We start from the raw sequence: 16,932 nt of genomic DNA on the forward strand, positions 1-16,932 counted from the left end.
AGTTAATTGACAGACACACATATGGCCCCAAACTGCTAGATAAAAGACAATCTGGGAAGAAGGATGCCAGTGATTAGGGGATCAGGAAAGGCATCATGCAGAAATTATTATGTCAGTTTCACTTCAATGAATAGAGGGACTCTATGAGGTAAAGGTAAGGAAGAAGCACATTTCAGATAAAGGGGATGGAGAAGTGAAAGCATGAAGAGGAGAGCTGGAATTTCAAGAATAAGGAAGAGAGAAGGGCTGTTTGGTCAGAATGCAGATTCATCATAAGGAACAAAATTTTAACAATTAGAGCTCTCTAGTACTGAAAAAGGTAGCTTTGATGGGTAGTGAGCTATCACTGAAGTTTTTTTAAGTTGAATAGCCATCTGTCAAGAATATCTGAATTGTATCATGATTTAAAGTACGTGATTTGTAACATCCCTCCTGTCTCTAAGACCTACCATTCCTAGAATATTATTCCATTAATAGTTAGATGTGATATTTAAATTAGTATATTGTTTTTCAATGTATAGTATTAATTTTTAAAAGTTTATTTTATTAAATTTTGCTCAGACATTCTCTCTTAAATGTTTTTCATATTAAAGTGGACTCAGCCAATACTTTAAGCTCTCTTGAGGACAAAAAAAAAGAAAATCAAGCAATTTTTTAAAAGGTAAAAATACCTGACTTCAAGGAGCATATGCAATAGTGTAGAGATGTCAGAAGGATGTAGGGGTTAATGTTTCTAATAAAAAAGAGTTTTTGATACTATCCCTGCAACTAATAAGCTGTGTAATCATGGCTAAATCATATCTCCTTTCTGTATCTCAGTTACCTAAATTATAACATGAAAAGGTTTGATTTAATGATCCTCATGATCACTTTCAGCTCAAAACTTTGCAATTCAGTCATTCTGTAATTTTTGCTCTGAAATTAACGTGTACCTTTCCCTTTTCTTGGGGAGAAGGGGAATTATTACTAACTTATGACAAAGCACTGATAGCATCTAATATGACATTACATTGACCTAGACCTATTTTTAAGAAGATAAATTATTTGGTGGTTCTTTGGCTGTGACTCAGACTCCTTTTTGCCTAGTTAATGAAGATCAAGAACCTATATTTGAAATGGAGAGACCTTTGTGTTATCAAAGATGAACTTGTTAAATACAATGGAAATAGAGGAAAATTATGTTTAAAAAAGCAAATAAATACTTTAAGCTAACAACTAAGCAAACATTCTTTAAGTTTAAAATGCAGCTCTTTCCCTGTCGCTGATGAGTTGAGTGGGAGGTGGAGGCTCCCGGGTGTTTTCAAAATTTAGCTTTACCCGTGAACCGCTGCCATGACCAAGGAAAGCATTGCTGCTGGAGGTGTAATGGACATTAACACTGCTCTACAAGAAGTGCTGAAAACCGCACTCGTCCATGGTGGCCTAGCTTGTGGAATTCGTGAAGCTGCCAAAGCCTTGGACAAACGCCAAGCTTATCTTAGTGTTCTTGCTTCCAACTGTGATGAACCTATGTATGTAAAGTTGGTTGAGGCCCTGTGTGCTGAGCATCAAATCAACTTGATCAAGGTTGATGACAACAAGAAGCTGGGCAAATGGGTAGGCCTCTGTAAAATTGACAGAGAGGGAAAGCCTTGTAAAGTGGTTGGCTGCAGTTGTTTTGTTTTTAAGGACTATAGCAAGGAATCTCAGGCCAAAAATGTCATTGAAGAATATTTTAAATGCAAGAAATGAATAAAATAAAAGCCTTGGTCTGATTTGAAAAAAAAAGTTTAAAATACAGCAGTGTGTTACATGCATATAGTTCAACCTGAATGGCTTTCTTTTATGTGGTAGTATTTTTGTTGGAAATTTGTTAGACATTTAAAAGGCCTACACGACTCATCTCAGAAATCATAACTTAACCTCAGCCTTGCAGGGACACTGATACCTTTCCTCTGGAGACTTCAAATGGACCACAGTGTCACAGCCACAGCCAGATGGCTGCTTGGTTCTTTCAACACTATTTATACCTTGAAATGAATTGATGACTCACCTCTCTAGGCTGGGACCAACAAGGAATAGGTGAGGAAGGTATATTCAATTAGTTGCACCCATTTGTAACCAATAGTAATATTCTTTACAATGATTTTGTTCATTAGCACTGAGGCAACTTCTGCCTTTTAGGGGGAAATAATAATTTATTCCATTGCTAGACCAATTCTGATCCTATACTTCCTTCATCATAATAAATTATGAGACCTTTGGTGGTTACATTGGTAATTACTCTCCCTTCCCCCAAGGGAGTGTTTTTGCCGGTCATGCATATGGCTGATAGTTCTCCATTTTCACAACAATAAGTCACATTCATATAATGTTTTTTCTCACAACAGCTGTATAAGATAGAATATTCTCCTTATTTTATAGATGAGGAAATAGGTGTTTAGAGAGGCTAAAGAACTATTCCATTGTCACACAGTGAAGTAGGACTGGAGCTATGATTTGGATCCAGGTCTTCTGATTTCAAACAGGGATCCTCCTGATATTTTATACTGTCTCAATAGACATTCTCACAGTTGAACTTTCAGCAAATATGTCCTTATACTGCTTTTTTCTACCTTTGTGCCTCTTTGTACATTGTCTTACAGGCTAGAATGGTCTCTCTAAATAACTTCTTTTTCCCCATTTCCTGACATTTCTTCATTTTATTACACTTCTTTCATGACCCAATTTAGTGGCATTTCTTCTGTCAATCTTTCCCAGATGTTCTCAGCTATAAATCATAACATTTTCTTTGACTCTGTCATACCACTGTTTATATCACTTCAGTATAATATCATATGCCTCACAGGCTATCAACAAATATTTATTAAACACCTTTATATGTGTATTGTCATCTTTACTAGAATGTATGTTCCTTGAGGCCACATGGTATGTCAGTCCCTTTTTTTGTATCTTTAGAACCTAGAATAGTGCATTGTCCAAAGCAGATTATTTTAATAAGTGATTATCAAATCATACATAAATGTATTATATTTAATACATCAGTGATAATAAAAGAAGACTAGAGTTTATAGCTGCATAGTTGCATCTGGAGAGATTTTTTAAAAGTTATTTATACTTTTAATCAGTGGCACACAGGTCAGATTAGGTCAGACAACAGAGGAATGCTGAATACTAAAGGATGGTGCTCAGTATTACACAGAAAAGAATATTTGGCTAAATCTGAAAGCTTAATTAGGAATCAAAGAAAACCAATGATTATCAAGGCTTCTCTTTTTACCCTAATATTACTTTATAAACTTCCATTCTTTTTTTTTCCTTGCCTTCCCCTGGGAAATGTTCTTTCTTACATGTTCTTTTCACTTTTCCTCCTAATTCTACTACAACTGGTCCCCTTTGGAAGAAAATTGCTCCTAGCTTTCACTCATCTCTCTGATCTTATTTCTCTACCATCTTTAAATTGGAGAAAAATAAGCAGAAATGAGGGCTAATGTTTTGTATTATTTAGGCACAGACAAGTGTTCATGAATATAATTGTTGGAAATTTTATTCTTTCTTATCTTAGAACTAATGGTGGAAAGCAGAATATGACAAGAATTGGTAAAAAGCATGTAACTGGGTTCATGAAAGAAGGAAAAGAAACTCTGTGCTAGACTTTTGTGATGCAAGAGATTTTTTTTTTATTCCTACAGTAATAATTTATTAATCCTACCTGTGAATCTCAACTCATATCTTATTACAATGCCTCATCTTTGTATGGAATTGACTCTGACTTTTTGAAAAAAATATGCCTTCAGAGCACAAATATACATTTTCTACCAGAGTGGAAAGCATTCATATTTCCATTCAACTCTCACTCTTTCTTTTTCTCTCTGTCTCTGTCTTGCTCCCTCTCTTGTTTTCTGTCTCTGTCTCTCTAGATCTTTTTCTCTCTGTCTCTGAATGTCTGTTTCTCTCTCTCTCTCTCTCACACACACACACACACACACACATACACATCTGTTCAGTCTCCATTTATGTGCTAGATTCTTCCCTTTTGCCTTCAAATATGCCAATTTCTTCCCAATCTTTTAAAATCCTTCACTAGACTCTACAATTCCTCCTTATGCTATTGTTTGTCTCTCCTCTCATACCAAAATCATAGTAAAATCAGGCTTCCCTCTTGATTACTCAAACTGAAATTTATCTGTCCAATGTTAACATTTCTTATGATTAAATCTGAATTCTTCTCAGTCTTAATTATTCTGAAAATTTCCATAGCATTTGGCACTGTTGACAATGCTGTTCTCCTAGATAAATCATCCTTTGGGTTATTATGCAGAGCTCTCACTTGGTTCTTCTTCTACCTGCCTGGCCTTTCCTCACAGGATGTTGGATTATCATTTGTGTTCTGCCTGACAACACTTGGTGTACCCCAAATCTGGGTTCTTATCCCTTCTTTTCTCCTCCATTTCTCAAGGATCTCATCAACAAACAGGGACTCAATTATCATCACTATGCAGATAAGTACCAAGTGTAATGGCCAAGCTTTAGTGTCTCTCCTGGGATATAGTACTACATTGCCAGTGAAATACTGGACACATCCAAATGAATATCTTTTAGGCATCCTTAACTTTTTATCCTCCCCACCCCAACCTACCCTCCCTAATTGCTTTGTTCAGTCTTAGTAGTCATCATCCTTCCAGTAACCTATATTTATAATTTACCAAGTTGGAATCAATTCAATCTACATTCCATTTTTCATCTCTGTGCTTTTTACACCGATTCTTCTCCCATGCATACTTACACAGACCCATCTCCACTCCTTCTTTACTTCTGCCTCTTAGAATATCTATTAGCCTTCAAAGCTCAATTCAAGTACTATCTTTTCCATGAGGCCTTTCTTAATCTAACACTCCCCAAATGTTTATACTCTCTCCACCCCAACATATTTAATATCTAATACACACACATTTATTTGCACCCCTCCTGGATCATTGCCTTTGGTGGAGTGACTTGTATAGCTATGCCATGCAGAGTTATCCAAGATGGACAAGTCATAATGGAGAGTTCTGAAAAAAATAGGAGAGTAGAGACTAACAAAATTTTGTTAAAATAACTCCCTGGTCATAGTAAATACTTTTTTTTTTTTAACAAACCAAAAGGCAACTTTACATATGGACATCAGCAGATGGACAATATAGAAATCAGATTAATTTCTGAAGGTGGAGAAGCTCCATGCAATCAGTTAAAGCAAAACCTGAAACTGATTGTGATTCAGATTGAGAGCTTCTTATTGCAAAATTCAGACTTAAATTGAAGAAAGTAGGGAAAATCATCAGACCATATAGGTATGACCTAAATCACAACCCTTAAGAATATGATGTAGAAGTTATGAATAGATTTAAGAGATTAGTTCTGGCAGATAGAGTGCCTGAAGAACTATAGGCAGAGGTTCTCAATATTGTGCAGGAGGCAGCAGCAACAACAGTAACAAAAATCATTCCAGAGAAAACAAAAAGAGCAAGAAAGCAAAACGGCTCTCTGATGAGGCTTTATAAATACCTGAAGAAAGAAGGAAAGCAAAAGGCAAGGGAGGAAAGGAAATATATACCCAAGTAAATGAAGAATTACAGAGAATATCAAGGGGAGATAAGATTTTCTTAAATGAGAAATGCAAAGAAACAGAAGAAAATAATATAATGTAAAAGAGAAGAGATCTCTTCAAGAAAATTAGAGTTATCAAGGGAAAATTTCATGCGAAAATGGGCATGATAAAAGACAAAAATGGCAGGGACATAACAGAAGCAGAAGAGATTAAGAAGAGGTGGCAAGAAAACACAAATGAACTATATAAGAAAGATATTAACATCACCAATAGATAACCAAGATGGGATGGTTACTGATGTAGAAGCAGATATCCTGGAGAATGAAGTCAAGTGGGCCCTAGAGAATAATATTAGCAAGAAAGCTAGTGGAGGTTGATGGAATTACTTGCTGAGATATTTAACACCCTAAAAGTTGATGATGTTTAAGTGCTACACTAAATATGGTAGCAAATTTGGAAAACTCAGCAGTGGCCACTGGATTGGAAAAGATCAATTTATCTCCAAATCTTAAAAAAAGGCAATGTCAAGGAATATTAAAATTATTGAACAATTGTGCTCACTTCACACACCAGCAAGATCATGTTTAAGATTCTGCAATCTAGGCTTCAGCAATATGTGAACTGAGAATTACCAGAAGAGCAAGCTGGTTTTCAAAGAGGCAGAGGAACTAGAGACCAAATTGTTAACATTCACTAGATTTTGGAGAAAGCAAGGGAGTTCCAGAAAATGCCTACTTATGATTCATTGACTACACAAAAGCCTTTGACTCTGTGGAGCACAAAAAAAATGTGGCAAGTCATCAAAGAGATGGGAGTACCAGATCATCTTACTTGTCTCCTGAGGAACCTGTATGCAGGTCAAGAAGCAACCGTTAGAATTGAACATGGAACAGGTGATTGATTGGTTTAAGATTGTAAAAGTATTATGACAAGGTTGTATATTGTCACTTTATTTACTTAACTTATAGGTAGAGCACATCATGTAAAATGCCATGCTGGAGGAATCAAAAGCCAGAAGTAAGGTTGCCAGGAGAAATATAAAAATTTCAGATATGCAGACAATACCACTTTGACAGCACAAAGTTAAGAAACATCAAGAGGCGCTTTTTTTCTCAAAAGATTTTAATTTTATGGGGAGGAAGTGAAAAAAACAAACACCAAAATCGAAACACAAGTTTCCAAGTTAAAATCCCTCTCCAGAGTCACTGCCCGGGCATTCGCCATTGCTGAGGACACCTCATTTTCACAGTCTCTGGGCTCATCTTAATGGAAAGACAGGCAGGCCGAGGCACCGTGGCAGCAGCAGGAGAACACTGACCTTCCTCGGGGGTCACAGACAGGCTTTGTCCGGGAAGGGCTAGAGGAGCAGGAAATCAGAGTGGATATCTGCATCAGGGGCATGGCTGGAGGGCACCAGGGACGGGAAGGCCCCAGGGGCTCAGTTCTCCTCGGGCTTCTTGGCCTGAGGTCCACAGAGCTGCAGCAACTTCATCAGGTTGAAGTGCATGTGTGCCTTGCTCTCATTCTCAGGTATGGCGAAGTAGTTGAGGAGGTCGAAGTGGCCCCCGCAGGAGCAGTACAAGTGGCAGTGCTGGTTTACTGGCCATTCCCACTTGGTGGTGTCTGCATGGCCCGTGCTGATGTATTTGGACGGCAGATGCTCCAGCTGGCTGTGGATGGTGTAGCGATCTGTCAGGGTGCCCAGGCCAGGCCCTGTGCCATTCACTAATCCAGGCAGTGGCCATCACACCTGTGGCATTTCCCAGTTAGAGGTAGCTTCCGGAAACCCCAAAGAGCAAGAAGCTTCTTGATCAAGATGAAAGAGGAGAGTATAAAAGCTGTCTTGAACCTCAACATGAAACAAAAGAAACAAAAAAAACTAAGATATTGCCAACTAGTCCCATCATCTTCTGGCAAACAGAGGAAGAAAGAAGAAATGGAAGCACTGTCAGATTTTATATTCTTGGGTTCAAAGATTACTGTGGATGGCAACAACAGCCATGCAATTAAAAGACACTTGCTTCTTGGAAGGAAAGCTGTGGCAAATCTGGACAGCATACTCAAAAGCAGAGACATCACCTTGCCAACAAAGTTCCATATAGCTAAAGCTATGTTTTTCGTTTGTTTGTTTGTTTGTTTTGTTTTTCCTGTAGCAATGTATGGCTGTGAGATCTGGACTATCAGGAAAGCAACATGCTACATAATCAACTCTTTTCAACTGTGATACTGAAGAAGACTTTTGAAAGTCCTTTGGACAATAAGGAGATCAAATCAACTAATACTTAAATTAATTTTGACTATTCACAGGAAGGTCAAATACTGAAGCTGAAGCTTAAACACTACGATCACATAATGAGAAGATAGGATTAATTGGAAAAGACTCTGCTGCTGGGGAATATTGAAGGCAAAAGGAGATGTCAGGGGATGAGATGGATAGATAATGTCGTGGAAACATGAACTCGGACAGACTTCAAGAGAGATAATGGAGAATGGGCCTGGAATGCTGTGGTCCCTGGGGACATGAAGAGTTGGACATGACTGAATGACTGAACAAGAAATATTTTTGTTCTTATATCTGTGTGTGTTTGTTGCTTTGACTGATAGAATTTAGGTTTTTGAGGGCAAGGATGGTTTTATTTTTGCTTTGGTATCCCCACTGTGTGATATAGAACCTGGCACATAGTAGGAGATTAATAAATGATTATTGATGGATTAATTGATGGATAGGGATGTGGCAATGGCATGTTGGTCATCTGAAAATGCATCCAGCTTAGTCTGAGGAAGCTCATAACCAGGTTGGCCATAAGGTAATGACCTTTTTGGTGAAGGCAACCCACAAAAAATCATTTTCTCAAATACAATAGCTTGTAATCTTTTTAATATAATATCTGCACAGGTGCAGTTGTAGATTCCCTAAGAAGTCTATGAAAACTAAATATATGACAAAATCCCTGACTTCAAAAAATTAAGAATCTTTTAAGGGAGAGAAGATGAAAAAATCTGAAAGATTTAGGCACCAATATTCAACAGTATATAATAAAGTGATCAATTGACTATCAAGCAGTGCCACAATCTATATGGGATGCAATCACTATTTTCTATTAACACATTTGTTAAAATTTTCAAAAATGATTTGGTCTGAAAGCACTTTTAGAAAACTGTTTCTGTTTAAGCTAATATTTTTGTAACTTCAAGATCTATTTCAGGAGTAGATATTTAAAATAATAACAAATGTAATGATAGTTCTGGATTGTACTTAATTAAGATATTGATCAGACATGATAAGGGCTCTGGAATAGTAGTTTCTCTTTCTCTAACATTCCCATATTAACAATTTATTTATTCCTACAAACAAATAAAGCTCATAAAACACTTATACATTTTCAACCTACATATATTATTCTTGAATATAATTGTCTCACCTTCCTGTTAGCTAATTTCAATCATATTAGCCCCCTCAAAATAACAACAACCACAACAACTAGGATTATAACCAAGAACCTTCAGATTACAAAACAGTTGTGCTTGCCTGGCACTGCATCAGGCAGATGTTAGCAAACATTCTATAAGGTATACATCATCATTTTCATATATGTGCCATGTCCTCCAAAAACACAGTGCACCAACATTATACTAAAAGTTTGAAAAAATTTCAATGCACATGAAAAGGTAATTGCCTAATTCTACCTTCACACTACTTTGGTAAAATTGAGTGCTGTTGACAGTCCAGTAGTCCCTGCTCTGCTGACTCCTAAGTCCTATCAGAGCACGGTCCTTCTGACCAGTCACAAACAGATGAGTGACTCTTCACAGTTCTCTCTAAGTAGCTCTAAAATCGTATGCCCTCCAAAAAAGAAACCTATCTAGACAGACACTAAGATGGATCAATACATAGACAGAGTGTGTATTTATTACATACTACATACCAGGAACTGGGCTAAGTGCTGGAGATAAAAATACAAGCAAGCAAGACAGCTCATGACCTCAAGGAGCTTGCATTCTAATGGGACATGACAGTAGGTTGCTAGAAAGTGTAGGGAACAGACCTGTTTGAGGGCCTAGTAAAGTAAGGAGGAAGTGGTGTACAGGATTGGGCCTTTGCATAATAAGGCAAAACCTCACCTACCAGATCTAGGGGAATCCAAAACATAGTTCAGATTTTGAGTTGGCGGGAGATGAGGATGAAGATGATGACTGGAGAGCATATGACATATTGAAGAGACTATTTGAGAATTGGCATGGATGCTTAAGCCTCAGAAAGATAAGGCAACAACTTAACTATCAGAGCCATGGGATGTAAGTTGGACCCAAGGACAAAACAGATAGTTTTTTCTAGGGGACGTACCTTTTAACCTTTCAACTTATTTGGAGAGGGAGAGGTATGCTGTCTACTGAACATTACTGCTATATCCTTACCCTTGTCATTTGGGCCATTTTAAAATGTTGTTGTGGCAGGAATTTGGTAGTTTTTAATTTATTTAGTTGTCATAGTTGAAGTGGCGGAGGATGAGGAAATTTCATGTTTATTGCTACTTTGTAAACAGAACCTGACTTCAATGACTTCAATAAATATTCACTAAACTTCTACTGTGTACAGAGTACAATGCCAGGTAAGAAGGCAAATAATTAATTGTGTTAATTGATTAATTATTAAGTAACTAATTAATAAGACAAAATATTTTTACTTTTAGAATTCCCAAGCTAGTAGGGGTATGCAACAAATATACAAATAATTCTCATATGGAATGATATATGAAAAGTGCATAAGAGTTGGGTGAACTATGTACTACAGGAAATTCAAGGCTGGACACATCATTGATGATTGAAGGATCAACCAAAGCTTCATTGAAGAAATGACATTTGAGCTGGGCTTTAAAGGATAGGTAATATTTAAGCAGGAAGAGATGGAGGAAGGTATTCTCAGTTTATGTTCTGGCCTAGGCTCTCTTCTATCCAAATATGAAAACAGTATGAAATCACAGTTTTTCAAAGGGAGGGACAAGAAGCACAACAGGAAATTATAGTTGATGATTTGAATCTATGACAAATAGGTAATCAATGCATTCCAGGGAGTAGTTTGGAAGCATCTTTCTGTGTGTGCGTGTGTGTTGTGTGTGTGTGTGTGTGTGTGTGTTTACAGACAATCATCTGAAATGTAAATTGCCTTGTGAATTGTAGATATCCACATATTCCTAGTTCATGAGTATCTCTTTTAAAACTATTTATGTTTTATTCATTTAATCTGTAACAAAGCTGTCTATACCTAGATTCTTATAAATACCTGTATATATTATAGAACAAGATGGGCCTCTTGGAATACTCAGATTAGTCCAAGATAATGGAATGATAATCACAGAATATTGAATCAATATGTTCTTCATGTTTTGCCTGGCCTAATGAAGATGGCCCAGGAAAAAAACCTGGCTTGGTGTACTCTGCTCACAACTACACTAGCACAAAATGTCTGGCCTATGATGGAGAAAGCAATCAATAATACTAAAATGACCTGAACTTTGGAGAATCAGGGTAAGTAATACAAACAGTCAACTCCATAATTTCCTCTGCATGATGTTTTCTTAACCTTTATGGAATCCTTATCCCTGAAGTTCTGCTCACTTTCCTTTCCCATCCTGTCATCCCTTTAACCTTGACACTCTGTGGATACACCGTTAACAACCCAGAGTTTTTTTTTTCTGTTTTTTTTTTTACCTTGCCCTTGCACTCCTCCAATTCCAGATGCTATCTCCACACCCAAGACTTACCAAATCACCAGCAGGTGTCTAACAACAGTATAGTGTTGGCTGACTACCAAAATAGATGGTTTGCAGCTAGTTAAAGGGCTATTTTAATGCATCAAAACCACACAAAATTTGAAGGAAGGGAGTAATACCCAGCATAGGATTATCTATAGTGTGGAATTGTGACAGCAGTTTTGTCAGGAACATACAAGGAATCTATTAAACTGTAAAGACTATAGAATGGTTGGGAAGCAATTGAAAGAAATAACTATGGTATTATAAAGCAACTGGAGTCTTTTTTTTTTTGCCATATGGACAGGTATCTTGCATACTACAATGTTGTTTGTTTGTTTGTACATGACCCAGTGGGCCTTCATGATGACCTACCTAGTATTAAAGTCTGCCTGCTGGGTCATCACAATCTCATTGAAAATAGTTTCCATAAAGACATGTGGATATTTTTATCCAAGGGGTTCATGGGGACTTTTGATAAAGTCTTCCCACCTACTTTGCCAACCAGAAGATTTAACATTCCAAAAGGTGGTAGGTGCCATGACGGAAAACGCAAAATTCCTTTTTACCCTAAATTAAGATTTAGTACAGAATATTCACACACTGATGAATCAATTTTCCTTTACTACATCCATTTGGGAATGAATTTGTGTGGGTGTGACTTACAACCTGTCTGAACTTATTCATCAAACTGTTTGCATGTTAGCCTGACTTTGGTAATGGTCAAATTTGTAGAGAACTTTTAAGACTCCCAGCCTGTGTGGGAACCAGTTTCTGAACAAAGAAGATCTAGTACAGTTTGGGGAGTATCATATTTGTCTTCATTCTATACCTAATCCTTTACTCATAGTCTATGTATTTCTCATCCTCAAAATCCAAGAGTTTCTGAGTGTATTAGGTTCAAAATATGGTATATTAGGGAACCTCTGAGAACTTCAAGAAGTAAATGGTGGCCACTGGGCAAGCTCCTCAGAGATCATTTTCCCTAGTAGTAGTTGAGAAAACCAATGTATGTTCATGTTGGTCAAGACCTGTGATCCAGAAAATCAATCCCCTGAGGGCCTGAATGAAGAAATACTACAAGACACTTAGTAAAAATATCACTCACTCTGCACCCTTTCCCCAATTCCCAATGGTACTAAGTATCAGTTAACTTATATAGCCAAACCCAGACATTGCATGAAATTCAGGGAAGGGCACCTTCCTATCCATGTAATAACAGACATATTTCTTAGGATCACTATATGCCTCATATAGATATAGCCTCCAGATGAATCCTGCACTGAAGTTCTGTCCCTAGTTTCAGGATTATTGCAATGTGATTATCATGAAATCACATTTCATGTTAATGAAACAGTCAGCAAAATGGCCTCCACATAGGTTGCAAAATCAACCAAGATCCAAGACCTGCAGCCAATGTATTCATTGATCAGATGAGACAGTGGCCATGCAGAGTTTCTGGAAGAGAGCTGGATGAAAGAGTTTATCTACTTTCCTTTTGAAAATCCTATTGCTTTGCTAGAAAAAAAAAGTGAGGAGCCAACTGTCTCCAATGAATATTGAGCCATAAAGTCTACAGAGTTAAATATTGGAATTCTCTATCCTTATAATTTGTTTTTATCAATCAATTTGCATAGGTAGTGATATACACTAAACTACACCTCCAGGGAGCGAATAACCCAAGACATTCTTATTAAATGCTGTGTTATATGCTTTGGGTTGTGTAATGTCTCCATAGTTTTTCAGAGATTCATGAATTCTATGTTTCAAGATAGTGTAGCCATGGTATTATATATTATCTATGTGATACTCTACAAACCACCACCAACAAAAACAACTTCTGCAGCCTGATGGATTTACCTGTGCCATCTTCCCATTTCTATGCTATCACCAACTATTTGCCAAATTGAACAAATTTCAAAATGAGAGACAGGATTTCTAAGGTACAAATATGTCTATGGAACTCTTGTGATTTTATATGAAATGGAAATCATGCTATAGTGGGAGCTCTTACCTCCATGAAAAACATTTTATAGTTCCTTGACTTTTTGAGGAACTACTCTAGTTTCATGACTAGATTCTCCACTTAAATGATACACTTCACTGCCCTGCTAAAGCCTCCCATGACTTTCTAATAAACACCTGGTGGGGAAAGGATGAGAATGATTTGAAAAATCAGTTTATTCAGTCCTTATCTTGAGATATGTGTATCGACAAGAACATTCTTCGTTGAGAGACACATCCAGTGCTGTCATGGGTATGGTCTCATCACTGGCTACAGCACCCTCTATCTTCTATGCATAGGACTTGCTTGTACTTTCATCACAAGCCAACAAATACAGGGAAGACCTATTCTATTTTGGATTAAGGAACTTCTCTCAAAGCCATGTCTGAAGCTTGGGGCACTGTTTTCATGGACTAGCCATAAGAATATACGGTATATTCACATTTCTCTGCATATTGCTCACTAGAGGTCCACAATGAAGAAAGACAGAGGAACAGTTCTAGATAAGTAAAACATGGTGAAATGAAGTGTGTGATTCTAATTAGATAATTGGATTTTTGTCTTATGTTCTTGTAGCTTTTGTGTTCATATCTTGTCTGCTAAAGAAAGACATTTCCCAAGTGGTTCAGAGAGCTTATTGGTCAGGATCAGGATCAGAAACAATTCCTTCTACAAAATATCTTATATGTGGCACTCTATATATCTGTGGCAAATACAGCTACCCTTACTTTGTTTTATTCTTTAGAGTTTGGTTTCTTGATTCTCCAATCTTATGCCATGATATCTTGAATTTGTTTGTTTCCTTGCTGACTGAGTTGGTCTAGACTATCTTTCCCCATGATACTCATTAATTTGAATTTCTTAATCACTATGTTCAAATTTTTTCAAAAGGCCTGATGATGAGGTTGGTTGGAAGTTCCAGCTGTTACTTTGAAAGTAATATGGACAATAATTTTAACAAGACTGAGGAACTAGGTTAATTGTATATCAGTATAGGTTATGTGCTTCTGAGATGTGAATTTGAGAAATCCATAGTATTATAAATGGTTTTCCTAAGAATAAGATTCATTAAAATAGGTCATGAAGATGGATTTTCAGCTGAAACAAAGCAGTGGTATATATAAATAATATTATGAGCAGATATTGTGGGCTGTGGGTCAAGTTTTGTTTTATAAAAAAAAATAGCAGTCCAAAAGAAATTGATTTGTAAATACTAAGCATACCATGGGACATTAAAAGTTATGTTTATGAATACTAAATATATATTATCTGAAAAGTCTAATTTCCTGACATTGTAATGATTCTATCAGATGCACAAGTGCTAAGGGGAGCTATATCATCAATACTTTTTAGTAAGAAAAGAGATATATTAAATGGACATGCATCTAAACACCACAGCTGATTTTCAAAGTTTTACCACAGTGATAGATACATAATAAAAAATAGATTTTAAAAATTTGAATCTTTTATCCAATCTGATCTTCAAGTCTCAGCTCAAACACCATTTCTTCCAGAAAGCCTAAACTCATCTCCCAGGGAAAAAAAGGATATTTCTCTTAAACACTTTGTATCCTTTTACACTTTTCTTAAGCTCTTTTGTTCTTTCTTCTCTTCCTTTCTTCCCTCCCCTTCCCATCCTACTCTCTCTCCCTCCCTTTTTCCCTCTCTCCTTCCTTCTTCCCTCCACCTCTTTTTCCCTCCCTTCCAGTTCTACATAGTTAGAAACTACTGACTCTTTAACTGCACATAATGTTTTTTTTTTTAACCTCTGTAATGTTCTGAATGCCACATTTAATATTGTGGCTGTATTAGTATATCATTTTCATACTAGCTTCATGAAAAAAGTCAGTGTGCCTCATCTAAAATTTTATTTCCTCTGGCACCTAAATCTGTTTTGCATATAGTGGAAAATATTTGTTGAATGAATGAATGAATGAATGGCTATTACATAGTCATTTGTGTATTACATGGTTTCTGTTAGATTTAGAATTCCAAGATGATAAGAACTGTCCTTATTAAATACCTGAACTTATCTTTGTAGAGGCAGCTTTGTTCCTTCACATGTGCTGTTGAATGAAGGTGGAATAAATCATGAAACCATGCTAACTAAATCCACTACAAATTTATGCTACATAACCTCAATTGGTAACTCATATTAGCCAAACAATCATTTTATACTCCCCTAATTAACTCACTCTCCTCCTTACCACAGCAACTTTTCCAAAATAATCAATACCATCAGCAATAATTTTCTAAACAGTCATCATTGTATGTATACACTAATACTGCAGTGTCTATGACAATTGAGGATTCTGGCTGACAGGTTTAAATACAACAGAGTGTTTTCTAATTTAAGTTTATTTTGAACAGCAACAACATAATAGCACAATAATTACTATATGCATAGTACATTAAAGTTTCCCAAGTGCTTTCTTCACAAAATACCTCTGAGGAAGGAATTACAAATGTTATGAGTTCCATTTTACACATGCAGAAACAAAATCTCAGAGAGATAAATGAATTGGCCAAGAGCACACAGCTGGAATGAAAACCCATACTTTTGATTTTGAGCCCAGTGGGTTTTTTCCTACTACATTAGGATGGTGGGAGTGGGGAAAGGTGGGGGAGAAGTGTTTGAAGTTACCAGGGAAGGGACAGAAGTTAAATTGCAATTGGATCTAGTGATTTAAATCATGATTTAAGTGTTTATGATTTAAATCAAATCAACTTTTAAGTATATTGATTACACAAGGAAAGCCAACTTCATAAATTCTAAATGAGAAAAGACCATATTCATTAGGGGTCACCAAACCATGTGAATAAATAGTGTCAAAGATGATCATGGTATGGTGATGAACAGATAGGAACATAGCAGGTACAAACAATAAAATTCTGCTGTACTCAGCCTTGGCAAAAGCTTTATTAGAATCCCAAGTTCAGTTTAACAAGTTATGCTGAGGGGCAGCTAGGTGGAGCAGTGGATAGAACACCGGCCCTGGAGTTAGGAGGACGTGACTTCAAATCCAGTCTCAGACCAGATACTTGACACTTACTAGCTGTGTGACCCTGGGCAATTGCCTCACACACAAAAAAGTTATGCTTCTCAGATTTGTCTTAATATGTCTTAATATGATCAATGCTTCAATGATTCTTTTATGGACTAAAAATTTGCAGACCATTTGTTAGCAGCTCCATTGCCTACTATTGGAACCTCTACTTCTTTTCCTTTTCATCTCTCTCAAAAGGTCAAATGATATCATGGTTTGGTACAATTCTAAAGTTGTTATGGCAACTGTCATATTGGCTTAGAATATGACTGTCTTCCATTTTAATACAACTAGTTATCTCTGAAGAAAGCTCTTAAATATTTATGTTACCTTCATATTTCTTTCACCTTCATATTTTTATTCTCATTCAAAGCTGGTAATCACTCTTCACATATGACTGAAGAGGCCACCTCAAATCCCTTCTTCACTTTGCATACCTGAGGCTTGTAGATTTGATTCATGTCACCTATCCAGTAGATGCCTATTGCCTTTGGGAAAATTAGCCACTCCTCTGTCTGGCATTTAAAGCATTTCACAATAGTACCCCAGTCTACCTTTTGAGGC

At 36.7% G+C, this 16,932-nt stretch overlaps 2 protein-coding genes and 1 pseudogene across 4 annotated transcripts in view; 1 reads left to right on the forward strand and 2 right to left on the reverse strand.

The window, feature by feature from the left end:
- The window catches only part of CTNND2 (catenin delta 2), a 1,167,765-nt gene that overhangs the window by 1,095,542 nt on the left and 55,291 nt on the right, over positions 1 to 16,932 (reverse strand). The window lies entirely within an intron of this gene.
- LOC110220417 (small ribosomal subunit protein eS12 pseudogene) lies at positions 1,333 to 1,760 on the forward strand (annotated as a pseudogene).
- On the reverse strand, positions 7,005 to 7,304 carry LOC110220399 (splicing factor 3B subunit 5-like; the record flags this gene model as incomplete). Its single annotated transcript, XM_021004420.2, has 1 exon — positions 7,005 to 7,304. A coding segment is annotated over one exon (300 nt), but the record flags the coding sequence as incomplete, so codon positions are not given.

The sequence above is a fragment of the Phascolarctos cinereus genome, unplaced genomic scaffold (assembly GCF_003287225.1).
Source record: "Phascolarctos cinereus isolate Bilbo 61053 unplaced genomic scaffold, phaCin_HiC Scaffold_4;HRSCAF=312, whole genome shotgun sequence".
Classification (NCBI taxonomy): Eukaryota; Metazoa; Chordata; class Mammalia; order Diprotodontia; family Phascolarctidae; genus Phascolarctos; species Phascolarctos cinereus.